Genomic DNA, 27,931 nt, shown 5'->3' with positions numbered 1-27,931 from the left:
GCCTCCCAGATAGTATATAGAAGGGTTTTCGTGCCAGGCAATTTTTCCATTGAAATATATTGTTCTATCTCTAAATATTGCAATTTATAATCTCCCGTTAATTCTGGAATATGAATTATCTTTCATTAATTCTGAATTTCTGGCGCTTTTGAAGGAGTTCGTTACGCGGGTGGTTGATTGAATCACTTCAACACATGGCCATCTATTTGATGACGATAATTAAGACGGCTCTGACCAGCAGTAGAAAAAAACATGAATTTGCTGCCATCTAGGGTTCGAAAATAATACCATTTCATAGTTTTTTTGTTTGCTTTTTATACAATAGATAGCAGCACAAGTCTTTTTTCTGTGTGAAATACATCAATGAAGTTTTCATATTTACTGATAGATGGCAGCAAACGCAGTGTTTCTACATGGTTATCTTACGAATTGGAATGAAGTAGCACTCGTCAAGTTCTTAGTCCGAAAACTAACGTTATGTAAACAACAACCACATGATTAATTTTTAAAATCGTGTCAACTATTTCGCCGATGATGATGAATTTTTAACTGATCAAACTTTTCTTTGAACGTGTGCAAATCTCAGTTGAACAAAGAATCTATTTTTGTGATGGAGAAACAGAGTCTTAGTGTGGAGGAAGTGTTGAGAAAAGCGCCGAAGTGTTTGACAGCTGATTATCTGAGGCAATTGTTCAGAGCTCTCACGAGCGAGAAATTACAAACGTAATACAAATTAAAATATGTTAATTAATCCTTATTAATAAAAACGTTTCTCGCAATCGTAAGCTTCTTTCTTACAAATTCATGTTTATCACAAGGTTTATTATGTCATTTTTAATGAAGGGAGGGCAAAGTCAGGGCCGTATTTGGATCTAAAACTTCATATTTCTGTGGATTGCAACCCCCTCCCCCTACTTCCAGGTGCATCGAGATTACCCCATTTGATTCAACATCTGCTGAACCACACACAGATGTAGACTCACTGAAGATTTGGATATCTGTTTCATCCCTTTTCCTCTTAACTTTCAGAGATACTTGCCTTTGCAACTGCAGCCATGGTTATTTTTCTTTTTTGCATATCGTGTCATGACATGGTATCATATATATCAAGGGTGGCCAACAGCTGACCTGCGACAACGTAAAAGTACCATGAAAAAATGAAATTTGTGATCTATATTTGAACTGTCGGTTCTAACAGCAGATTTCTTGGTTAAAACATACTTCTTAGGAACAGCTTCAGTTTAATTCTTTCATACAACTAGGGCTGGATAAATCACAAAAAAATCTAGTTGATTAAAAATTGTTTTACCTAAAGGAAAAAGGTCCAAAATAATGTTTCTTTGGACTTTTCTAGGTCATGGTAACCCTCTTTCATGTTGGCAGATATGCTGCTATAAATTCCAAACATTTTGTGCTACTCAGCATACAATTTAGTAACTACACAAAGAAAATTTTAGGCACCAATGCCAGTTTCGTAGTCACCATGGCAACGAATTATCTAGCCCTGGTATAATCCCCTTTTTCTTTGGCTACTTTACTCCAAAAGCATGACTCGGTTTCACTCTTGGCAACTTCTCGTCATGCTTTTAAAGTTTTATGGCAAAGATATTCCATCATTATAACGAAAGGATATTATGTATCAGGCAGGTTATTACATTTAAAAGGTGGAGGATATTAAGGAAAATGGTAAATACAATTGAACGTATAAACCATAGTTTCCGAAACATTGATTGTGTGTGAAAAACACAAAAAAAAAAAAGCTTTGAAATGCTATTGGACTCATTTAAAATGTGGTGCTATATATAAATACTAGTGACCTCTCTAAAGGTGACGTCACTTTCAAATGATAACCAACAACAAAAGAAAGGAAGGCCACTGTGGTAGTTACAGTGACAGACTCGCATCGTAAGGACCCTGGGTTTTGAGCCCTACCTTTGTCACAGTGGTGGTAGGCTGCTTTTCTTTGGTTCCCAACTTCAAGGCATGAATGCGAGCCGATCTCCCCATTAAAAAGTCTCTCCACAGAGAGCAACAGGCCTACAGACGGTGCAAATATTCAATCGTTATACTTCACTTCTAAAATATAGATGGCAGCACTGAAAAATCAGCCACAAAACCATATACATACCCAGACTGTTAGGTACACTCGCTCAGTAGTAAATTGCCCATGGCAATAGTCCAGAGTTGTGCTTGGTTTGAAAGAAAGCAAAAGAAGAAAAAAAATGGCAACACAGAAACCGAAGGATATAACACAATGATAATAATGACAGGAAAAACGCCAATGCAAGAAAATGGGCACTATTAACAATCAGGATTAAAAACGCTAACATACTAAAAAGAAATTGCCATAAAAAATCATAATAAGCTATAAAAGGTTTAAATTGCTCACTCAAATGAAACACTGGGTCTCGAAATGTACAGATTTCCCAAAATATCTTGAGGGAGTTGGCCTTAGAATTGTAGTTGAATTTTTTTACCCTCTTTTGCCATCATGCTGCTTATCAGATTTTAGTGGAGTCTTATTTATTTATTTATTTTTTTGTGGCTTCTATGGATGGTGTTATAAAGAGGTTTCATTGTGACACTCAAAATTTTGATTATTATGAATGAATGGATGATATGAATTAAAGTTCCTGTACTCGGAGTAATTTTTCCTCGAAAGCAGGCAACTCATCAGAATACAGCCAAAATTTCAGAATATCTTAATGAGACCATAGGAGAGAGATTTATTAATAAAAGAATAGCTAAATTTTTGACTGCCAGTTGACTCCTGAAATATAGATGGCAGCACTGGAAAAACTACACAACAGTACACTGTTAGGCACACACATGTACACTTCTGGCACAACTCACTAGGTAGTAAATTGGCCATTGTGATAGACTTGAGTTGGCTCAATTTGAAAGAAAAAAAAAAGTTCAATGTGTTGACTTTTTTTTTTATTGAATTTTCTTTTTTTCCCATGGTTCATATAGTGTATATACCAAGTTTCAATGGAATATATCCACCAAAACGGGTGCTACATTCGTCTGAGTATTTTGTTTTTACACATAACTCCTATGCAGTTCCTTCAATATACTGACTACCCCTCAGACTTAATGTAGCGCTCGTTCTGGTGGATATATTACATTGAAACTTGTTATATACACTATAGGAGCCATGGAAAAAATGAAAATGCAATAATAATAAAGTGCCCATAATTCACCTGGTGGTCAACAATTGAGCTATTTTTTTATTGCACTCTGAAATCTCAGTCCCATGGTCTCCTTAAGATATCCTAAAAATTTGGCTGTATTCGGATGAGTAGTTTTTGAGAAAAATAGTACGCAGAGGAACTTATGCTTAAAGATCTCATACTTACCACCATGTGCTTCTCTTTTTTTTGTAAATAGAAGTGGAGATGCAGATGCTGTTTCCAACTCGTTACTCCTTATGGTTTTGGACGATAAAACTCTGCCTATGGATAGGTTCTTAGCTGTGGTCGTGTTACAAAAGTTACCAGCGATCCCCAATTTGACGGAAGTATTATCTTCAATGTCATTGACTCAAGTTTTGAACTCGCTTCCTCTTTTTTTCACTCAGGTAATCAAAGAAACACATTTGTGCATTCCGTTTAGATGTCTATGATTATCAGAAGATCATTTTAAAAATCTAAACAGAATGCACAAGCGTTTTTGTGTTATCAGAAAGTCAAGAACAAACATAATTTTCTGCTAAACTTCTTTGAAAATGAATTATTTTAAATATTTAAAAAAAAATTCATTATATTAATTTAATTTAATAATATTTAATTAAATATTATTTCCTATTTTTCGTAACGAAAGAAGGTAAAGAAAGGTTTTCACCATTGGAATAAGAAGTATTTTGATCTGAGGAGCTTATTTTTAAAAGGGAGCATTACCACAGTTATTAAATTTGCAGTAGAGGGGATAGGAAAATGTATTCCTCCCCGAATGGACTGCTTTACAAAAGTGGAAAATAGCACAACAGCACGGTCCCTTCCTCCACAAGGGTAGGACTTACAGGGTTTCAGTCTGGGAGAAATATAATTTTTGTGCTTTTTCACACTATAGAGAAGGGTTGCTTTGCCCCCCCCCCCCACATCCTATCACAAGTAGCACATGGGAATGGTAGAAGAATATTTAAATACTATATTTTTTGATCAACATCCAAATCCAAAGGGAGTTATCTACATTTTAATTTAGGAAATGTTCCGGTGTGAAGAAAAAAAATGAGTGGTAATGTTGCCTGTTCATTAAAATTGCCGCTGATCAAGTTGGAAATTCAAAATTTATTTATCACTTGTTAATCCTAGAAGGTGAGACCTAGCCAATGAATATTGCAACAATGGGATACCTCCTAAATTGATCCTTTTTTCTCCTAAAGTGATCCACTTTTTCTGGGGCTTAGTCCATCCGGGACTGGGGTCTATACCATCAGGGTTTGAAGACCGTACTTACAGAAGGACACTGACTTGGGTGGTGGGGGGGGGGGGGGTTGCAAAGAAGAGCCACGCAAGGCTTATGATTTGGAGAAAGACTTGATTTTTTTTCAAAATGTTTACAGTTGAAAAGCATAGATGTCGGTAGAATATGATTAAGCATTTAAAATTTTCAACAAGGGATGTATAGAATGGACCATGAGTTATTAATACATCGTCAATCAACTGCTTTAACAAGAAGACACCAGTATCAATTGGTAAGGCACAATTCTAAGCTGTGGTGTCACATGGAATTTTTCTCTAATACAGTTGTGAATAAATGAAATAGCTTACCTTCTGAAGGTCTGAATTCTAACATGATTGACACATTTAAAAAGAAATATTGTAAACATATTGGGATAAACCAAGAAGCTATCTATATATACTTAGGTGAAACAACCATAATTTTTATGGGCAGTTTATTTTTCATAGTTATTGGTTTTTTATTGCTGTTATTGGGTTGGGCATGGTTGCCCAGGTCGATAAGATACTCGCCTAAAGTACCGAAGGATGTTTAGAGGTGTCGCAAGTTCGCTGCCCATTTCATCCTTGTCAGAAACTTTCCTGTCATGGGTACAACAGGTACAGCTACATGACCACAGAAAAAGATTACTACCACAGGGAGTCCCACATCGAGGGGTTAGCGCACCAACCTTCTGATATCCGATTATATTCATATATCCATATCCGATTTAACGAATGAAACTGTTGGGCCTTATCAGATTCATTAAATTGGAATTTGAGTGATGTACAGGTTATCACAATTCTGAATTCATAATAGATTTTCAGGTGAGAATTATCACACAGAACTCGTACCCTATTTTGCTGCATCTTGTATTTATAATCATGTCATTGTATTCCATGTGGAACTTTTGAATATATCGGATGGTATTATTTTTTTACATGGTGTATGTTAGTATGGTTTTTTTTGCAATCTTTCAGGGTACTGATTTCAATGATGTTTCACTTATTGCCAGAAGACTTACTTGGTCAGTGTATTTTGATTCTTTTTCAAATTAATCGTTTTTCCTTATATTTATTTTATAAAGATTGAAAAAAAAAGTATCTAATTTATTAATTATTGGTTATCTGGTATTCAAGGTTTTGGTCATCCTTTTTTTCCACTTATTGCCAATTCTGATGTTGGCAAGGTTTAGCAAATTACCCTTCTGTCACGAAAATCAGTGCTGACTATGTTGTCTTCTATCAAAAAGTATGATGCTCGTCAATAATGGGATTCAGGAACGAGGAAAACCAAATATAGTGATACCTCAGCTAATGAAGATAATTCATTCCAGAATCACATTCGTTAGTCCAAAATCTCTGTAAGCTGAAACGAGATTTTCCGTTTTCCATCTATGGAAAATCATTTCATTCATTCAAGGAACTGAAAAAAAAGTTTTTTAAAACACTGAGTAGCACTATAAAAAGCACAAAAGTTGGCTGAAGGCTAAAATGAAAAACTTTAAAATTGGACAAATTAGAACGTACAGGAAAATAAGGTACTGATTTTATATATTTATTTTACACTATTTGTACCCAATGCAGTTCGTAGGTATCCCCCATCCATTTGTGTTTTGATCAAGTCGTTTCTGTGCCTTGTACATGCAGATGGAAATGATAAGTATGTTTGAAAAATTTGTAAGCCAAGGCCTTTGTTAGCCAAGATATCACTGTTCCATGGGCGTACCCAGCGAGGGGCAGAGAGGGGCAGCTGCCCCCAAGAAGATAAATTAAAGTGTAGTAATTGACACACAGCACAGATGTATCAATTTAGCATCAGTGAATTGACCCCCTCTAGTTCAGATCCTGTACGCTGTTGCATTGACATACGCTAAAGGGGGGGGGGGGAGGGGTTGAGCCAAGATTATAGCGTTATTTTACAGGAAAAAATGTTACCCCCCTCCCCCCCCAGAAGGAAAAAAAATCTGAAATGCCCCTTGAGAAAGTTCTGCGTACGCCTATGCGCCCTTGCACTGTTCTTTTAGCAAACCCTTTGTAAGATGACTATCCCATGCATCACAATTTTAAGTAAGGTTTTTTACTTAGTAATTGTAAAGTCGTGTTGTGATTGTTGACTTCAGAACCTTCACTATTACAAAAATAGCTAGAATACCTATGTTCTGAGTATATTTAAAAAAAAAAAAGAGTGCACATTTTTTTTATTGAGGCAAGGGTAAAATTTTCATTTCAATGCCACAGTTCTTTGCAATAGTTGTGTACAATGCCAAACTTTGTGAATGCATAAAATGCATTCTTATTTTCCTTCGATTCAGTTTTAATAGGCTCTATTATGCAGGGTGGTGCCTTGAAGTGGTGACAAACTCAGAGGGGTGATATTAAGCATCAAGAGGAACAAAAATTGCCACAGAATACGGTATCGCGAACCATGTTTAGTCTGTGAGAATTGAAAAAATAGACAGCAGGCATCGCCAGCACACCCATTATCTTTGAGTGCTTCAGACAATGGTTAGTCTGTCTCTGTCGGCTGTGTAATAATGTTCATAGCCACAACTTCGAACAACTCAATGTAATAATTTCTCTTCGTCTACTTTTCTGACATTGAACTGTGGTGCACATGCTGTAAAGTAAATGGTATTTGTACTTATTTATTTTACTTTTTTGTACTTTATTTTGTACACCACAGACTGTGTTGTAATCATGCTGTCAAATAAATGTTTTTTCTACTTATTGTTGGCCTTTTTGTCCCACTCAACGTCACACATTCATGAGCATTTTTGGAATTTTCACCAGCTAAACATGGTTTGCATTATAATGCTCTATGACAATTTTTGTTCCTCTTGATGCCTAATATCACCCCTCTGAGTTTGTCGCCACTTCAAGGCAACATCCTGTATATTGCTAGATTTGTACTTAAAATTCGTTCATATCCATGTGTTGATCACTTTCCAAGATTTATAAAAAATAATTTTATCAAATCTGATTTCAGTCACAATTCATATTTACTTTAGGTCCCTCCAGAACGACCAATTAAATCCTCAGGAACAAAAATCTATTCTGACTTTCTTGAATGCTGTTGCTCATTTTAGTAAAAATCCACTGGATCAAGGTAAAAAAAAACTTAAATGAAAAACTTTTTTCCATTGGAATGCTTGGTTTTATGATAAGATTTTTTAATCTATCTTTATATTTTTAAGGGGAAAAAATTTTCTCAACCTTTACAAATGAAAGAAAAATTGAAGCAGTTTTTTTAAAGAGTTTTAAAATTATTGTATTAAATTTTAAACATTCAGTGCACATTGCACTGGGCTACAATACACACATTTTTTAGATATCAGCTTCTTTTGTAGAGATTTTTTTTTAAATATCAAACCCATATATTATAATTTGGAAACCAAATTATATGCAGAACTCTTTCAGATGCAGTAAAGAATATATCAAGTTGTTTTCCAAACTGGATTGTGAGTACAATGGCTGCCAAAAAAGTTACAAAGACCTCCCGTTTCCAAAGAAGTTCTAGCACTTTGTCCATTACTGAAGTTGATGGCACTGAAATCAAAGATATTTTCACTGTTTTGAACTTTTGTAAGATTTTTTCTGATAGTGACATGTATGATATTATGAAGTTGATATTATTGCCTAAGCTTTGTAAAATATTATTTTTCTCCTTCAATAGCAAAAAAACTTTCAATAAACTTTTACCAACTAGAAAAGACAAAGGAATAAGACAAAGCTGTTTTTTGCTTTAAAAGATTTTTTTTTTCTGATGCTAACTTTTTAAAAAGTGTCTGTTTAATAATTTCAGCTAATGTAACAACTGCTGAGCAATTTCTGAACATTCAGTCATTTTCAATGTTACGGTCCTGGCTAACGGGTGCTAGCAGATCTGGGGAAGTTTCAGGTATTTTTTGATAAAATAATATTTTTATAAAACTTTGTCCTCTTTTTCCACCATACATTTTGTGAAATTTTGATTTTTTTAATTTTACTGTAAAGTGATACCTCTACTGATGAATGCCACAGCTTACAAATTTTCCAGCTAATAATTTGTTAGGGGATTTTTCTGCCTTGGCCAACGAACACATATTCGGCTGATTCATTTCAAATTCAGACGCACCTTGAGCTGAATTTTAGCTCTAGTCATCATCACAGTTACTGTCACTTAAGCCCAATCAACTCACGTTCACCTTGATATCACTTTTCAGATATATTTCTCTTTCTGAAAGATTTTGAACTATTTCATGTAAAACTGGAGATTCAGCTAATATAAAATGCATTAGAAAAAAAAAAAAGAAGAGCTTATATGTTTTCAGAGCATGCATTCTTTCAGTGCAAGACTTAGTAACAAACTGAATAGTCTGGAAATTCTAGGAGATCATCTTTTTCCATCTGCATGTATTAAACACAGAAATAAGCTGACCAAATCAAAAATGGATGGGGACACAAATGGTGTTCAACACCTATTAACTTGATTGAATTGTGTCAACTAAAGCTGGTTTTGGTTGTGTACATAGTGCAAAATAAAAAGATATTCATATCCCATCTTCCTGTAAATTTTAATTAATACAATTCTGAAGCTGTTAATTTTATCCTTGAGTCAGTTTTTTGTCTTTTTCATAGCATACACCTTGGTGTTTTAAAAGAATTATCTTTAAATTTTGAGCAGTGCCTGGAACTAATTAAATTATTTTCCTATGGGAAATCGTGTTTTAGGTAACAAACATGATTCCGGAATGAACCATCTTTGTTAGCTGAGGTATCACTGTATACCCTCCATGTGTCAGAATTGAATCAGTTTTTTTGTGCATTCTTATAAACATTTATACGTTTAGAGTTATGCATCTTCTAGCCCTGTGTTCAAATGAAATTTATTCCTGCTGTTGCATTAATGAAATCAATTGTTCATACTAGTGGGTCAATTTTTCTTTCTTGTTTATATAAAAGATTTTGTTTTGTTTTACTGAGTTGAAGACCTTGAGAAGTTTGATTTGTTAATGTATGACATATTTCACCAGTAATTCAAAGTATTGTGAATTTAAGTGAAATACAACCTATATATATATATATATAGAGATATTTTCATGTTATTTCAATGAATTGCAGATAATTAAAATTTAGCATATTCATGAGAGAATCATAAGTGTTTTGTTTACCTCAACAACCTGTATCCAATCCAGTACTATTCTAATAGCCAGAAAATCTGTATAACTTTCTCAGTTCTGAATTTGGGTTGCTTTCCGAGCCTCATGGGTTCATTCATAGCACCATCCCATAGAAGATTGCCTCATCTTCTTTTTGTGTGTTAATGCGAACAGTGACTATGAAGTAAAGCCCTTCTCTTCTGCATCATAATATGAAGTAAATTAACCTGCACTTTATCTTTGAAAAGAATTGGGGCTGGTGGAACAAATCATTTGAGTTTTTATTATTTCTTGTAGGGAAATTTGCTTCGATATAAATGAGTATTTTGGTTTACAAGCATGTTTTAGCAGAACACATTATACTCATAAACTGCAGTTCCACTGTATTAAGAAGAGGCCATCTATAATGTAATTTATAAAATTTAAATTTTTGCAATGTAGTTTATATGCAATCCATAACTTTCTCCTTTCGATTTTGCAGATAAAGTTTCCTCATCACAACTATCTGATATTGTTAGTGAAGATCTAAGTATGACTGTTCGAGATTATTGCCTACGTCTGATTGACCAAACTAAAATAAGTAAATATGACTACTTATTTTATAATAAAAGTAATTACATACTATGGCAAATTTTTCTTAAACATTGATTAAGTAATATTTAAAGAATATTAATCTGGTTTTTCTTAGAGGCATCATCAGCTGGTATCATGGAATATCAAAAAGCTGTAAGTTTGTTTTGTTTCCATAACTTCCATTTTTGTCTATGAATAAAATTTTCTCAAAAATTACATACCCAGTTTATGTATTGTGTCACACTTATTAATTTTTAGTGCTTGATTGAGGCAATTTTGCTCCTTGATGTCATTTGCTGTGCAGATCCAGGTTTGATAAATATAATACTTCCAACTGTGAAACAAATTTATAAAGAAATGTCGCAAAGTGTTCTGGACCACCCTGAAGCTAAAGATGTAGCTGTGGTCACTGCAGTCATGCAGTTCTTCATTCACCATAGTAAGATAATATTTGGACTTTTTATTATTTATTCAAAGATTTTAATTATTTAAAAAATATTTACAACATATTATCAAAGTGATCAGTAATTTATCGTAAGAATATAAGAGAGCTGAAAAAAAAAATCCATCAAGTGAATATCTCTCTACTCAAAGCATAAAAAATTCTCGGTTTTATTTTTTGGTTATTTCAAAAACCTTAAAATTTCCATCATTATCTTTTGGATCATCAATAACTTTTTGGTTTTTTTTTTCATCACTAGACAATTAGTACCATAATCACGAATATCTGTACCATATATACCATAATCCATACCATAAATCACAAGTCAGATCAAGAACTTAACATAATCTCAATTCCATTCCCCAATGGTGTTCCACATCGCAAATACTGCTCAACATTACTAGAACGGTTCTCATGAGAGTTCATGTAAACTTTCACTTTTGAAATTTTCTTACTCTATCAGTAACCACACTATATTCCAGGTTTCTCAATATAAATACCTCGGTGTCATTATTTCAGCAGTCCTGCGCTGGAATAAACATATTGATTATATCTACTATAAATGTCTCAATAAATTCTACTCGCGAGGTTAGACTCTTCTGTTATCAAACCTATATTTTTCCTGGTCTCTCCCATGCTTCCAAAATTCGGAATCTCTACACTGATAGCAATATTGAGAGGCTGGAATAAATACAAAGTAAATCTGCCCACTTTATCCATGACAGTTGGTCCTCCTTTATGTCTATTTTCAAACTGAAAGGCGAACTTAATCTTCTTCCTCTAAGTACTCGTCTTTCTTCTGGATTGACCATACTGTTTAAAATGCTCCATGGAGATCTAAATGTTGATACTTCTGGTATTACCTCCAAGCCAACATATATCTCTAGCAAACTTGACCACCCACATAAGATAAACCCTATCTCTGCTTCCACAGACTGTTTCAAATTTAGTTTCTTTCTACATACCATAACTAACTTGGAACTTACTCCCTTCCACTGTTGTTGATTCACTCACGCCCTTTATATTTTCGAAAAATGTAAAACATTACGTCTGTCACCATTAATCGCATCCTCGTAGGTCTCTGCCAAAATTATTGTATGAATAAATTAATTAAAATTTTGTCAAATTATTGCAGGTGCAGCTGTGATGTATAAACATGATGATTTGTACCCTTTTATCTTCTGTGATCTCCTTAACACTTGTTATGAAGATAATTTTGCTGCATTTGAAATCATATATCTTATGAAAGAGAATCTCTCACAGCTTTGCTACCATAGCAGTGTTCTGGAGAAATATTTTCCATCATTTTTCAAGGTTAGTATGATTTTAAAAGTACCCATATTCTAACGTGTGTAAGGAACTCCCCTGATGTTTTAGGCTTAAAATTTGGAAAAAGTTTTCATCAAAGATATTTTATGAGATGTAAAAAAAAGATATTTTTTATAGAAACCATTAGATTCCCCTCATCACTCTCATCTGATACATCATAATCAGTTACATCGTCTAGTTCATTATCATCATCAGAGTCACTCTCATCGTGAATCATAAGAAATTGAGTAATTTGTTAATATCTATAATACTATCTATGTATAAGGAAACCCCCCTTTTTTATGACCCGATTCTTGGCAAAAAGGGTTTCCTTATACATGTTGAAATACGATACCTTAAGTAGTAGTTTTTTTAGTATTTTACTTATTGCAGAAAATGTCATCTAGAGCAGTGGTTCTCAACCTTAGGCCTGCGGTTCGGTTGATTTTTTTTTTTTTTTTTTTTTGTGAGTGGAAGGCCCGGTCATATACTAATGGGAAATAAATGGGTAAAAATCAAATGGTGAACTACTCACAGATTTTGACTTATGTCATATTTCAACAGTTAAAAAACACTGATCTAGGGCAGTGAGTCGCAATCCCCTGGGAGGTCACATCAATGAACTGGTGGGGAGTTGGGGTTCTCGCGAGAGATTCTCACAATAAAACTTCCAAATTAAGAAATTCATTTTTATTTTAAAAATGTCAAAACTAAAGAATGCCTTTATTCAATTGAACTAATTACCATGTATCATACAATGTAATTTCATCAAATTCTACTTGTACAATAATCAATAAATTGGCTCTGTCATGCCAGAATCATGAATGTGCAATGTCCTTGCAAAAAAAGAACAGGGGAATAACGTTTGAATGTTTACTCTACCCATGTTACTTTATGGAAGTTATTTTCCTAAAATGTTTTGTAACATGAGTTTCAAAAGGGATACACATTCACGTTTCAGGCACAACTTGGATGGGAAAACAAGGTATCCAAATAGCTGATTAAAAAAAAAGGAAAATTTGTGCATTCGTGCTTCAGGCATGCAGCGGACGATATCAAGTTAGTACTTTTAAAGGTTGATTTAGAATCACTAGATTTCAAAATTGTATATTTCTTAAAAAATTAAAAACATGGAATAAAATTATGTCAATACACTGGGAAAATTGTAACTATGTTTTACGAAAAAAATTTGTTAATGGTCAATATTGCCTAGTTAAAATCGAAAAAAGCTTTCCGCAAAGTGCTTTTGGGATAGCACATTTACAAACGAAAAAATCGGAATGTCCCGGAAAATTGGTATGGTATGAAAATTATGGTATGTATAGGTCGCCGATAAATTCTTTGGTCAACCAACTTCCTACCTTGCTCAAGCTTCTTAATAATCTCATTTTTTAAGGAGAGAGAATGTTTTGACTGCAATGATATTATACTCAAGAGAAACAACAGAGATGCAAACAGAACTCTATCACAAATGAAGAAGACTGACAATCAAATCAAAGCAAAAACTGAACTGATGCAATTATTGATGGGTTGCAATACATAGAATATTGTTTGTATTGTTTTCTTCTAAGCTGGAGACACATGCAGAGAAATGTGGGGACATTTTCCCTTTTTCCACTTTCGCGAGGAGCTAACACTCCTCATAGACAAGATCTTTATATGGGGCATATCCATATGTATAATCCCTTGAGGTTACACACACACAACCTATCCTGCTTTTTTTTTCATTTGTCGTGCTCTTTATTTGTCTTTGTTTTTATCTTGTTTGCATATTTGTGGGACATTTTTATACTCGTATGTTTTTCCCTTAAGTAAGTGGTATGGCGAGAGAACTACAGAGTGGCAAAAAAATGCCTGATTACTGGTCGGGCTATATTAATGTACGACCGGATTATTGAGAGTCTATTGTATTTGCTATTTCTTTAGTAAATTATTGCTCATACACAAAAACTTCACATTTTATATTTAGTGTGAAAAGAAATTGTGTCAACTTTTGTTGTCAATGCCGAGATGATAATCGTAGTCATTCATTTTAACCAGGTGCTTGCAAGATGGCCAACAACATATACTGATGATTTTGTGCAACTCTTACCTGCCTTCATGACACAACAAACATCAATAGAGGTGATTTTTTTTTTCTAGTTTATTTTGACATTTCATTATCAAATTTTCATTTCATTTTTATATGCAAATTGTTAGTGAGTGCTTCATTTATTGCTCTTCCTTATTTAGTTTAAATTATTTATAAGAGAGATATTTCCTGAAATATATTTGAAAATTTACTATGTATTTTTATTTTACTAAACCATTCAATTATGTACTCGAAGTATCAAAATGTAAAACTTATTTCATCACTTATTTCTTCTAAGTACATTTAATATTACAAGGGTAGGCAATAATTAAGGTACTTTTTTTGGGATGCTGAACATATGGCAGTTTGTGCTTAACACTTAAAAAACAATTCTGGAACGCTTTTTATATTATTATTTGTTACACTTTATTAGTTGTTTAAAAACACAAACACAGAAGAAAAATAATAATAATAAGCAAGGTGCTAAATTGCTCTTACTGGTTATTACAAATTCTGAGAAAAAAATAACTTACATGAAGGGGGAAAGAATAAAGGCAAAAAAAAAAAAAAAATTTACATCAGCAATATTTTAGTTAATGTTAATTTATGTATAGTTAATGTATGTAGAAAGAAACAATATTTATGTATAAGATTAGACAGTAAATCATAGCAGGCATGCATGTGGCAAAAACATTCCAGTATTAATGAAGGATAAAGAAATCGGATGTGTGTTTAATTTTATGTATGTCAACGGGCAAAGAAGAAACTGGGAGACGTTTCCTTTAATATTTTTTTTAATATTATGTATATATATATATATATATATATATCCTTTTAATATTTTTCTTTTGAGCTGATGATTTTTTTCATAGCAAAGGACACTTATTTTTGAAAGCCGGAAAAATCATTCAGAAAAATCTATTTGAAATTGAACTACTTATAAAGGGCTTTACTTAAGATGCAAAGCCTTGGTAATCATACATAAAATAAATGTATTGAAGTAATATTGCTTTCCCTCCTTCTTTGTGATTTAAACTACAGTAAGAAAAAAATTCGGATTACAAACTTCAAGGTAAAAACAAACTAAAAATAAATTATTTTAGCAAATTAGTGAAATCATAACCACATATGCTCTGCAACAAGCGAAGAGTTGTTAATCAGACATCCACCAGCAAATTTGAAATACTATATGAAAAGACTATGACTATGACACTTTATGTAGAAAAGCGATTCTGAATTTTTATCTTCAAAATGGTTGCAGTAATGAATGTTTAAAGAACCCTTTGCAGTTATGCAAAGCTATGCATTTAAGGGTTAAATTGCAGAAGTTCTTAATCTTTTTCAAGTTGCATGCATCATCTGTGTACCTCATCAGAAGTAGAACACTTATATATAGCAACTCTAAAATATATTCGGACTCAAATAGCATAGCCTAATGCCAATTCTTGAATATAGGCCTAATTTAGATTGGATGTATGCTTTTCTATACAGCTAATCTTTGATGAAAGTTTTTGTTTTTTCCTTCATTTTTATTAGAATTATTTGTACTTATTATACGACTAGCACACAAATTATGTAGGAATGCATTTATGATGTTTTTAGTACTAGTGGTGCCATATTAACAGGTTTGTTTTTTAGCTATTGGTGTTTCATATTTTTAAAGTTTTCAACATTTTTTAAATTAAAAATTAATAAAATATTCAATCTAGAAAAAAATACCTGATACAAAAAGAAATTAAGCTGGACTTATTTTTTTCTAAATGCACTTATTTCATTTTTAGATCTTCCACACAATTGTAGATCTTCCTTGGTTGTCTGCAGTATTGTTCACGAGAAGCAGCGAATATATGGTAATGGATGATGTCAGAGGGACTGAGGTACCTTTGAAAGAGATGTTGAAAAAACACGCATATCGCCCTATTCTTAATTATACACTAAGAAAATGCAGTAGTCCTGGAAGCAATGCTGAAAGGTAATAATTAGAATGGAACTTGGTACAAAAAAAGGTGTGGACAATTGTTTCTTGTTTTTTCTTACTTTGTTATAAGGAAATTAGATGCCATTCATTTCTTACACTCTTCTTTAATTAATTTAAGCAAATTTGATTCATTGACTGAAATTTTCTGGCTAAATCGCCATTGTGAGTTTGAGTATTGGCTCAGTGCATCTAAAACACCATAAGGTGGCATCATTAAGAGGTGTTTCATAAAGTATTCATTGAAACTAATTGAAATGAACAGAGCAGAATAAAAAATATGTATACTACTGTTGACCTTGAATGGCTGCAAAATGTTTAGATTGACCCTGCTTAATTTGATTTGCTGGGATTGGTAATTTACTACACATCCAAAATGCCCAGATTTTGTTCTATTCATTCCATTCCGTTTTGCCTAATATATTTTAATTATGTCACCAACTGGAGTTAGAAAAATGTCGAACCAACACTCAAACTAACAACAGCCCCCCTTTAGCCTGAGGGAATCTTATTCATCGAACGACAGCCTTAAAAACCTAATAAGCTATTCATTTTATTCATGTTCATATTTTTAGTTTTTATTATTATTGCAAAACATTAAAAAAATTCCATTGTCTACCATTTTTCCAAGATCTATCCATAATTATTTAAATTATTGTATTGCTGCTGGAATTCTAATTCAAGTTAAATTTTCATGTTATATGCTTAGTGCACACCAAGTTTTATATATATATATATATATATATATAATTTTTTTAAATGAAAAATATGCGAATGTGTGTGTATGATTGACATTCTTTTATTTTCTTTATTCTATGTAGAGAAACATTCTGTGATTATTTAGGAAGCTGGAATAAAATTCTGTCCCCAGTGGTTTCACATCCTAGTGTGGTTGCATGTGCGAATGCATGTGTTACTCTATTAAAGTAAGTGCAATACATTCAATAATAGGTCGTCATTTTTTTTTCTGTGGCATAAATCAAATCAGCTTAATATCATATGATTCATTTTCAAAAGATTATCAAATATATCCAGTTTGCGAAGGGAAGGGGACAAATTCATCTGTACACTTATAATACAGATAAAATGAATCCTTCTACAAGTAATAGTAGTTATGTGAGCCGCGCGATCTACCCGTTAAAAAGTCTCGCCAAAGAGAGCAACAGGCCTACAATGGCACAAATATTCAATATTACACTTCATTCAAAATTTGAGATATAGACGGCAGCACTAAAAATTCACACACAACCCTATGTATGAGCTCAGACTGTTAGGTACACACACTTACACTTCCAGCACAACTCGCTCTGTAGTAAATTGCTCATGGCCATAGACCAGAGTTGTGCTTGGTTCGAAAGGAAAAGAAAAGAAGTAACAGTAATTTCACTAACTTAATTCATTGTTTTCAATTGCCAATTTATGTTTGATGATTGTGTTAAAATTAGGTATTGAAATACTACTCATTCTAAGTATTCATATGTTTTGCTTCCAATGTTGAAGAAAAAAAATATTTATTTATAAATTTTATTCATGAAGAGTTTTACTTAGTTCTTTCAATATTTATGGTGGGTTTTTTTTTTCCATAGCTGAAGTTATTGATTTTTAAGAACTTTCAATTCTCTTTGTTGGTGTATCAGCTGAATTAGAATGAACTGCAATAACAATCACATTGTTATTTTTTAATGATGATAAAAGCAATATTTTTAAATCTGCAGAAATGAATTTATAGTTCCAATCACATGTAAACTTTGGATTTCCAAACACCACATAATTCTTTTAAGTCATTATTCTGGATAATGGCCTAGTAACCCAAAAGAATGGTTGTCAGAATTTTAATTTTTAATTTATTTAACACTGGTAAAAATTAATTAGCTCTAATAAAGTTAAGGAAAGGTAAATTAAATTACTATTATTAATTTATGTGCAGTAGAGTCTTGAAAATCAGAGCCTCGAAAGTTCAAGTTTCTGGATAATCTGAGGCGCTGAAAATTTTTGAATTTTCTTCTTTTGCCATCCTCTCTCTATCTTTTTTCCTCCAAGAACCCAACTTCTTTATTTTTTCCAGGAATACTACATAATACATACATTATACAGTAATATCAGTTTGAAGGGGAATAGGCAGCCGCAGCCCTATAATGGGTAACTGGTGTCATAAAATATTAGACTCCTTTGAATGGACATAGACCATTTCAACTTTTGGGGATGGAGGGGGGAGGGGTCACTGAGAAAGAGGAGCAAGTTTGACCGTTTTCTTCATAATGGTGAACAATGAGGTATTGTCCCCCTAATTGCTTACATAAAATCATTGGAAAGGCAGTTGAAAACTATCAGTGTTTCAGCGTTGTTCACCATCAATCCCATCCCCAACTCTTCTTAATCACTCTCTTGCCCTTGCACCCTTTTCACGTTCTTCATTTTTTGAAACAAATCATATGGCTAAGATCTCTATTTTGTGCTGTTTGTAATCTCTGTGAGGTGATGCAAAATGATTTCAAAGTCTGAAGCTGTAAAAACATTAAAAGATTGGCTAGAGGCAAAACAATTAAAAATGTTATAAATGCAGTAAGTATGCTAGTACTGCTTTTGCTCGTCTTTTTTTTAAATTAAAACCAATATTTAAAGCATTTTTTATTAATTTTCAGATAATTCGAGTTTTTCTATAATCCGAGGTGGCCTTGGTCCCATCCACCTTGGATTATCGAGGCTGTACTGTAGATTATTCATCACCTTGATAGTCACAATCAAGCATTTATTTTTCTGTAGAGGTTTTTTGGTAAAAATGTAAAAATATAAATATTCCAAAATTTGTATTTTAAAACCTTCTTGAACTTTATAAGGATTATAATATAGTTTTTATTTTATTTACAATTTTTGCTTGTAACTTTTTGGCTGGTATATTTTAAAATTAATGGCTATGGTGTCGTCATCACGTGAAATAAATTTTTTTTTAAATGACTGAATTTTCACATAGGATAATTTTATAGCTAAATACTTTCTCATTGTGTTCACCTATTTCATTCAAGATTGATTTTAAAGTTTAATAATATGAATGCAAACTATTGTGGTTATATTGAAACTGATGCAAACCTGTAATTTTTACTATTAAAATGATCCAACCACACCGTTAAGAGCTGTGAATTAGAAAAAAAAATTGTAGACATTTCAGTTTAACTACAAGCCTTAAGTCAAAAATTTAAAAAATTACCTCCATTGTGCAAATAGGATTACTGAGAAGAAAATGGTTTAATTTTAATGCCTTTGTCTATTCAAAATAAATATTTAATATTTATTTAATATGTTCAAATCTCTCTCTATACACATAGGTCATCCAGAAGGTAACAACTGATTGCACATTCCTGTTGTGCAGGTCACATGATCTTTGCCATTCAATGTTGTCCAGTTTCCCCAACTATTCTCTTTATTTTCTATGGGTATTAGTTGCAAAGTTTATTTTTGCGGATTTTGAGCTAATTTAAAATGAGCTGTCTGGCTAAAAATCCCACGAACTGTTAAGTGTGGGGAGTTATTTGATTTTTAAATGCTCAAACACCGTGAATCCTGGGGAAATTTGTCGTTGATTAAGGGAAGTGTGTGGCGATGCAATAATGACAGAAAGAAATGTGAGAAGGTAGTGTGTATATAATGTTTAATGAAGGACAAACTAATGTGCATGACAATACTCGCATCGGACACCCATCACTCATTACAGACTCTTTGCTGTTTGAAGTCAATGGCAATCAAATAACTCCCTGCACTTCACAGTCAGCTAAATTTTTAAACAGACAGGTCATTTTAAATTAGCACAAAATTGACAAAAATTAACTTTTGCCACCAGTCAGTACTCACAGAAAGCTAAAAAGAATAGTTTATGAAACTGGACGACCTTGAATAACGAAGATCGTGTGACCTGTGTGGTGGAAATGAGCAATCAGTCATTACATTCTGGATGACCCTCATATGGGCTATGTGTTGATATAAATTTTTTCTTGAAAAATTTACTTTTTTTCTTCCTAGGTGTTTCTTTTCTACTTTTCATCAGTATGCTGATCCATCTGTAGTCGTTTTGTTGATTCCTGCTATGCTGGAGAAAGTAGACTTGATATTCCCCGTCTTTAACTATCCCAGTGAAGTACAAAGGCATGTAGTATTATCATTCTATGATGAATTAACGATTCACCATTAGAATCATTTTCCAAACAAATATATTTAAAAGAAAAAAAAATTATTTCAGGGTATTCGCTGATAATTTTGTGCAACTTTTCGGGAAGCATCCGGTGGTGATTTTTCATTGTAAAAAAATTATAGCGGAATTTTTGGGTCATCTGAAGAATTTCTTCACAGCTAACCATTGTTTCATTCATTTGGTATGCATTTCTTTGGTTTATTTATTCATCATTGAAATTCATGAAAATCAAATTGACATAATTTTTGAGTCATTTTAATTAGTAATTTTCTAAGAATTTGAGTCTAATAATTCATTGACTTAAAAATTTCTAGTACTCAAAATAGTCAAGCATCTAAAAATTTTCAAGTAGATCCTGGATTTTAGGAATATTCTGGAAATTTTAAATGCTATTCATTATCCAGATAATACCAAACTAAATCATGAAAGCCAGAATATGAATGAATCACCAATTGTTAAACTCAAACCCCTGATCATTTCCTACAAAATAAATTTTTCTACTTGTAATGAGGCTACTAATGCCAAAAAAACAATGGAAATCACTATTCATCATATTGATTAGAACTTAAAACTATTTTAATTGGTAACATACATACATACAATATTGTTTATACCGAAACATGAACAAACTTTTTTTTCAAGCAAAATTTTGCCATATTTATGGCATTTATTTATTATCTGTCTCATAGGTATGGGCAGTTGGTGAATATGCCTCTGTAGAATACAGTGAACTTTGTCGCCCTGAAGTTATCATCCATTTTTTCAGTCACATCGAGCCTACAGTCTATGAAATTATCAGTTCTTTGACTTGGTCAAGTGATGATATATTCTTAAAATTACTGAATGTCTGTCTTTCAACAATTGCAAAGGTAATTTATTCATTAATTTTTATTATAACTTATTTTGTGTGTTTTTCCTTGACATTAATAATAGCCTTCATGTGGGAGAAAACCAAATTTGCTGCTGATTTTATTGCAGCAGTGGATTTCAAAACTGATTATTCATGATCATTTGTATATGAATAAGAGTTGATATGTACAGTGAAACCTGTATAGAAATATTTCGATGAAAATTCTGTTAACTTTATAGCTAGCAGCTCGGAGTCAAGATCTTGTTCCCCGAGCTGTAATGTGTCTGAGCAAAGCTCACAAGCAACTCACATCCTTTGAGGAACAGTGTAGAAGCAGCTGGAAGATAGCAATTGAAAGAACATTAGAACTTCTCAACATCCTGAAGACACCAAAGTATGCACATTGTTTCTTATATGTTTGCATTCTAAAATGTGTACACATAATTTAGATTCAAATTTTCAGATTTTGATGGTTTTCTTATCATTAACATCTGTATTATTATGTTTTTTTTTAAACTGAGTTAATGAATAATAAAGTCAATGGAAAGAGCAAAAAAGTGTTTGGGCCAGGGCTGGACAAATCTATTGCAGACATGCTTGTAGTCTTAGGCATGTAAAAATTTTTATCAGCCGTGTATTTTTTTCGACTACATGCCTGACCTGGGCATATAAATAAATTGTAGGTGAATTCAGTATATTACTAATATTCTTCACAAAATTTTGATTTGGACATTCATTATTTCAAGCTACATACATACATGCCTGACTGGGTATGTGAATTCTTTGAAATTTGTTTAGCCCTAATTTAGATGTGTTTCGAGTGTCGTTTTTAGAGGAAGGAACATCAGTGCTTTAAACTCTACAATATGACCTGGAGTTTCTCCATGAAGAATAGCCTTACATTTTCCACCTGTTATTCAGCGGATAGAATAATAGCCAGAAGCTAAAGCAGGAAGAGTCAACGCATATTGTGAGCTAAAACATACATTAGGATTTTCAAACTTTCATCAAGGATTGTCTTCAAGCATTTATTTTAATAACTTAATCAAAGTAAAGCTTTGCAACAGCTTTTTGAATTGTTCATGTTTTTGACTTTTTGATGTGAATAGGTCTTTTAAATCATCTGACAATACTGGGTGTGTTTAAAAAAAGTTGCAGAACAAAATTAAGGAAGTATTCAGAATATATCAGTGTTTCTGATGTCTACGGGTAGATTTCGTTAAGACAAATGATATGATAATACTACCCTGGTTATACTACCTCTTCTGATCTGAGCACCAGGCTCATTCCCCTCCATAACGAAAGCTAGCCTGTGAAAAGTTTGGCTTAAGGGGGGTCCTTTCCCAGGATATGGGGGCCATAATGTTGCTTCACCTGTAAAAAACTTTTTTCATATGAAAATTATTTATCATGGGTCCAAAGATTCAAGGGGGGAAAAATAAATCTAATTCTCCGGCAATACATGCAAGACTGGACCTCATTCTGACAGATCATGATGAGTAACGATTTACAGTCTTTGTCCCTTCCAGTTCTAGACTCCCATATCCCCTCCTATGTTCCAGACTCTGCCAGGAAGCTGGGCTGGAAGAGATCTCGGCAACGGGATAAGTCCAGTGGCAAAGTTCTGGTGTTCATTCATTCAGTCTTTGTCCCTTATTGGCACAGATTTATTGTGCATGGGAAAATGTTTCTTTCAAATTTTCTAATATCTTATGATGCACCTTTCTGATGCTTCAATGTAAATTCCTTTCAATACCTGATAAATTTTCATTTCTTTGTATTTTGATGCATGAAAATTCTGATATTGCGTACAGTATTACACACACTTTAAAATTTTTCCTCAGTGTTGCATCAGTTGTATTGAGTCCAGCAAAAGACTTGGAATCAGGAAAGTATGTATCTTCTCCATTTCATTGTTACGTATCTTATTTATTCATGTCTTATATGATCCTGAATCTAACAAGTATCTTATATCCAGAGGCGGTTTAAGTGAGGATGAAAGGGGTTCGGTGCACCTGGTCTGCAGGTTGTAAGGAGCAGCAACCTAAGCTTTTTTTTTAGATACATAAATTTTTTAAATTTTGGAATGATAAAAATTCCCACAACCCACACATTGTCACTCTTTTTTAAGCCATACCTTGACAACAGAAATGTTCAGAAAACATGGACGTATGGTCAAGTAAATATTGTTGGTTAAGCAATGGTATGCAGCTTCTTCTGGATGAAAGATCAGTTTCATCTCAGAGTCCCCTTGGCTAAAGCCCTTTCAGCCCTTTCACCAGGGACATCTTTGGGGGGAGGGGGGCCCATGAGATTTTCATCTGGGCGGCATGTGAGCTAGAGCCACCCCTGCTTATATCTCAGCTTCAAAAATTCTTTTTTTTTCCAAGGCACAGTAGAAATCACCAAGACTTCCCCTAAATATGTCAACTCTTTCTTCATGAAGTAGGCTTTCTTCCTATTTTCAGGAGATGAAAAGATGGGGTATAAGAAAAAGTTTTCCATTTAGAAACAAACTTAAAAACATATCTGAGCTTGTCAATGCTAAAATAAGAGGTTTTTAAGGAGATGATACATCTCATTAGTGCCGCTCGAAGGGTTAATGTTGTCACTTATTTTGTCATGCACTCAGATAAGCAGGTTTGATTAAAAAGAAAAGAATGTGCAGGGTGCCCTGTAAGTCCTAATTTGGCCATATCTCATTACCGCTAATCGTAGAGGTATGGTTCCAATTTAAAAAGTTTAAAAATCACTCTGTACCAGTTTCAAGAGAGAAAATGCAGTGCACCATAAAATGAAAAATCTAAATATTTATATGGTCCGCCCTATCCTCTAACTTTCAATTAATAAGAAAGTTGTTGCCCTGACTCTCCTGAGGCCAGCAAAAAAATAAAAACATATTTCTAAGCGCAATATTCACTGAGATAGTCGAATTCAAAAACTGGGAAGGAATAGCATACACTAATGGGCAACACTTCTTTCCCCTCATTTATGCTGTTATTTCCCAACTTTTCTCTGATATTTGAGTTCAAATAACTCAGTGAATATTGCAATTAGACATTTGATTTCTTTTGTTTGTCTCAGGAGAGACGGGGTAACAACTTTCCAATTGGAAGTTAAGGGGTGAGGTCAACGTCTTAAAATTGAGATTTTTTTATTTTATGACACACTATATTTTCACTCTCAAAACTAGTATAGAATGATTCTGGATCATATTTTTATAATTTTTCGAATCGGAACCATACCTCTACAATGAATGATTGATGAGATAAAGGCAGAATTAGGACTTACAGGATATCCTGTATTATGGTTGAATGAATTCTATATTTTAGGGTAATTAAAATTAAATGTAAGATTTGTTATTTTTGTATTTTTCTTGATGAATTAATTATTCATCGTATTTCAATTTATTGCATCAAAACTAATCTGTGAGTAATGGGTTTTGGAGGAATTGATGAAGCAAAATTGGAATATGAATAAAGTACAACCTTTTCATTAGTTTCCCTATTACATTAAGATTCAGTAGTTTAAACATATAAACAAAATTTTTATTAAATCAGTCTATATTCATTTGGTATGAAGTTATTTATTTGCTTATTTTTTCTGTATTTGAAAAAGTTTTTATTTCATTTTGATGATGATAAAAAGAAGTTTTTTGTCATATTTAATAAGTTTAGTATGTCCTTGCTGTTGAAACTAAATTTATTTACTTTTGAAAATTTCTAACTCATTGCAATTTTTTTCATTATTCATGTATATCATTTTCTAGTGTAGTTGAGTGACTAATATTCAAAAACACAGGGAAATGGAAATCCGTTTCCTGTTAATAGCATATTGAAAAGAAAACGAGTGACTTTTTTTTCCTCCTCAGAAGATGGTATCCATGTTGCGCCCAAAACATGTCAGGATTTTTTGTGTTTTCCCCTGCTATTTGCCTTCATTGTTGGTTTTCTTCTTGATGTTGCTGTCTAGTCATAATTCACAGAAATCTTAAATTAAAAATTTCATTAAACAAAATTAACCACTGAAATAGCCAGTAAAAAAACTGTCTGGGTAATAAACTAGTGTTGGTGAGGCGAATAAAAAAATGGGACATCTATACCCCAACAAACAAAAAAGACGTACAGTGGAACTTTGATTAACGAGCAATGATTCGCATTATGAGCAAATATATTTTGCGCTTTGTTTATTTACCTTCATGTTATCATAGCTGAATTGATAGTTTTTCGCTTTCGTCCACACACACTGTGGAATTGTGGGTGATATTCTTCCCTACAGTCTTTGGTCAGTGTGCCTCACTCAAAGAAAAAAAAAACCGCACATGCGAGCGTGACTGTTTACAATATGAAACTAGATGTAGCATTGTTCTATCTAGCGCACGTATGTGAGGCTTTTTTAATTCTGCTTAAAGAAAACTGTGGGTCCATTGTGTGCATTATTGAAGATGAATTTGATAAGCTAGCTCATGAATAGGAGCCAACATTTGCCGAAGACATTGTGTCCTTGAGGAAGACCATGAGGCTGGATGTGCATGAGGATGACATTCACAAACTAGTAGTAGAATATGACCTGGAGTTGACCATAGATGAACTGATAGATCTCCTTTGCTTGCAACAGCAAGAGTTCATGGGGGGTATCTGGTCTGAAGAAGAGAGAAGGGAGAAGTCCTCACTTCAAATGCAATGAAGAAGTATAGCAAACGACTGTGAATCTGTCAAACGACAACGCAATTGCCCATTTCTGAGAAATCCTAAAAAGGAGGCAAAAGCAACAGTGTCATTGGATAGGTTCTTTTTCTAAGTCACATAAAAAGAATAAGTTTGCAGGCAACAGTGAGTCTATAAATCGTCCTAAACAATAGTCCTCCTCTCTTTCGTTATTTAGAGAAAGTTAATTTGTAAACATTACCGTATCACATGTTTATTCATGGCGTTACTATATATATATATGTTGTTTATTATATTATTATTGTGTTGTATTATTGATTGAGTGCCGTTTTTATTTGCCATTTTTATGTGAATGAATAATTGTGGAACAAATTATTTGAGTTTCCATTATTTCCTGTGGGAAAGTTTGATTCGATATTCGAGTCATTCCTATATCTGATTCAAACCATTTTTTTCACCAAAAATTCACCAGGTTACATTGTGATGCCACTTCTCTACCATTTGTTTTAAGAGCGGTGACTGCTATTCTTGGTGTTAAAGAAAAGCATTTGATGGATTTTGAACAAGCCAAGTAATTACTTTGTTCATAGGTAAAATTGCTAGTTTTTATAGACCTTTTTAATTTTCTTAGGCCTTGATTATAAAGTGATGAGAATTTGTTACAATGAAATAAGAATTCGGCTGATGTATAGAATAATTTAGAATTGCAATCCAGCCCCATCTACTTGTACATTATATATATTTTTTGTATGAAAACTACCAGAAATTCATCTTATATAATTTATATAATGTGTGTGCATCCAACATCTCTACTAATGTTGTAAATATTTATTGTAAAAGAAATAAACCAATTATATATATTTTTAGTGTATTCAGTTGTGTTTCATGGAATGAATTGAATAATAAATTAAATTGGTGCACCACCACAATTACAAGCATTCTTATTGTTGTTAGGAACCCTTGAGTCTGACTGTTGGTGACTATAGATCATGGCTCTCCAAGTTGGTCTGCCATTCACAGCATGTCTCAGTTGTGCTAGCTTCATTCCGGTGCTTTGCAACACCTCCTCTATCTATCTTTTCCCCTAAACACCAACTCTGGCCATATCGCTATATTGCAATTTACTATCATCAATGAGATGGGTTGGAAAGGAAGGCGCTATCCATCGATGGTCTTTTCAAGCTCATTAGGGAAAATATCTTATCTCTATCCTCCCTCAGGCTTGAACCTGGGGCTGTGATGGCAACCTTCTCGGTGGTAGACGAGCATCTTACCACCATGCCACTGAGGTGCACCCTCCTCTGTCCATCTGGTGCATGGTCTGTCTCTTCCTCTTTTTCCTTCCATTCTTCCAAGCATTATCATTTTTTATAGCGAGCCTTCTGTACGCATTATATGACCAAAGTAAGATAGGTTTTGTTTAGTGACTTTTGCCTCTAGAGAGTAGTCAGCTTTGACTTCTTCGATAACTGATGTATTAGTCATTTTAGCTGTCCATAGAACTCTAAGCATCTTTCTCCAGCATCAAAGTTCAAAGGAAGCAACTGCGTTCAATCTGCTTTCCGTAGTGTCCAGCTCTTCGCATTCATACATTAATATATTGTTCTTATTATACAGCCCTCAAAAGTATTTCTGGGCGAAAAATAACCTGCAATCTGAAAAGCTCATGCACCCATGCTCAAAAGCTTAATTGTATTCCATTTCTCTATAACGCTTGGCATTATACTATTACAGTAGAATCTCGTTAAGACAAAAGTTGAAAAAAACACTACAAATATTTCATTCTAACCAGATTTTGAATCAAATAACAACAATTGATAACAATTTGATAATGTCCAATGTGAAAAATATTTATATCATATTGAGTGGGTTTGACTTAATGAGAGTAGACTTTATATATAAACCACAAGCCAGGGCTGGACAAATCGTCAAAAATTCACACATAACTCAAAGTAATAGATGTCTGAATCAATATTTTATATTCCCGAAGAAATATTAGTAAATGTTATCACTGAATTTACTGACTTCAAAAATAAATACAGTTGATGCTTGATATAATGACCTCTTTTGTCGCATCGGAAACGGAAGTTATATTGGGAGGGTCAATGCACCGAAAGTAAAACATTTGGGACTTATTCTACTGGTCGTTGTAATGGAACGATCGCTATAACGTGGAGTCATTATAACAAGCTTTGATTGTATTTACATTATTTGCATAAAAAAATCAAAATTTTGACAAATATCAAATTTTAAACTATCCAGAGTCACCAATTAAGTTAATA

The 27,931-nt window shown here is 33.2% G+C and overlaps 1 protein-coding gene across 1 annotated transcript; it reads left to right on the top strand.

Moving 5' to 3' along the window:
- The first annotated feature begins 448 nt into the window (after positions 1 to 448).
- On the top strand, positions 449 to 26,509 carry LOC149076845 (AP-5 complex subunit zeta-1-like). The gene is made up of 19 exons (XM_089244563.1): positions 449 to 723; positions 3,391 to 3,580; positions 5,421 to 5,467; positions 7,451 to 7,548; positions 7,860 to 8,024; positions 8,245 to 8,340; positions 10,062 to 10,160; positions 10,269 to 10,306; positions 10,412 to 10,592; positions 11,731 to 11,909; positions 13,944 to 14,027; positions 15,756 to 15,946; positions 16,771 to 16,875; positions 19,964 to 20,086; positions 20,181 to 20,313; positions 20,822 to 21,001; positions 21,222 to 21,376; positions 22,827 to 22,874; positions 26,122 to 26,509. The coding sequence occupies exons 1-19, from the start codon at positions 611 to 613 to the stop codon at positions 26,222 to 26,224; spliced, it is 2,328 nt and encodes a 775-aa protein (XP_089100689.1). The 5' UTR covers positions 449 to 610; the 3' UTR covers positions 26,225 to 26,509.
- Positions 26,510 to 27,931: the final 1,422 nt, after the last annotated feature.

This window comes from Pholcus phalangioides, unplaced genomic scaffold (genome assembly GCF_987345545.1).
Source record: "Pholcus phalangioides strain wild (caught in Gottingen) unplaced genomic scaffold, Ppha-v1.0 ptg000015l_1, whole genome shotgun sequence".
NCBI classification, from domain to species: Eukaryota; Metazoa; Arthropoda; class Arachnida; order Araneae; family Pholcidae; genus Pholcus; species Pholcus phalangioides.
This window is presented reverse-complemented; position numbering and strand designations above follow the sequence as displayed.

Bases quoted from the DNA above. Each gene is read 5' to 3' on its own strand.
- LOC149076845 (XM_089244563.1), top strand. From the start codon at position 611: ATGGAGAAACAGAGTCTTAGTGTGGAGGAAGTGTTGAGAAAAGCGCCG. The intron at 14,028-15,755 runs GTGATTTTTTTT...TTTCATTTTTAG, and splicing joins CACAACAAACATCAATAGAG to ATCTTCCACACAATTGTAGA. The intron at 21,002-21,221 runs GTAATTTATTCA...TTAACTTTATAG, and splicing joins GTCTTTCAACAATTGCAAAG to CTAGCAGCTCGGAGTCAAGA.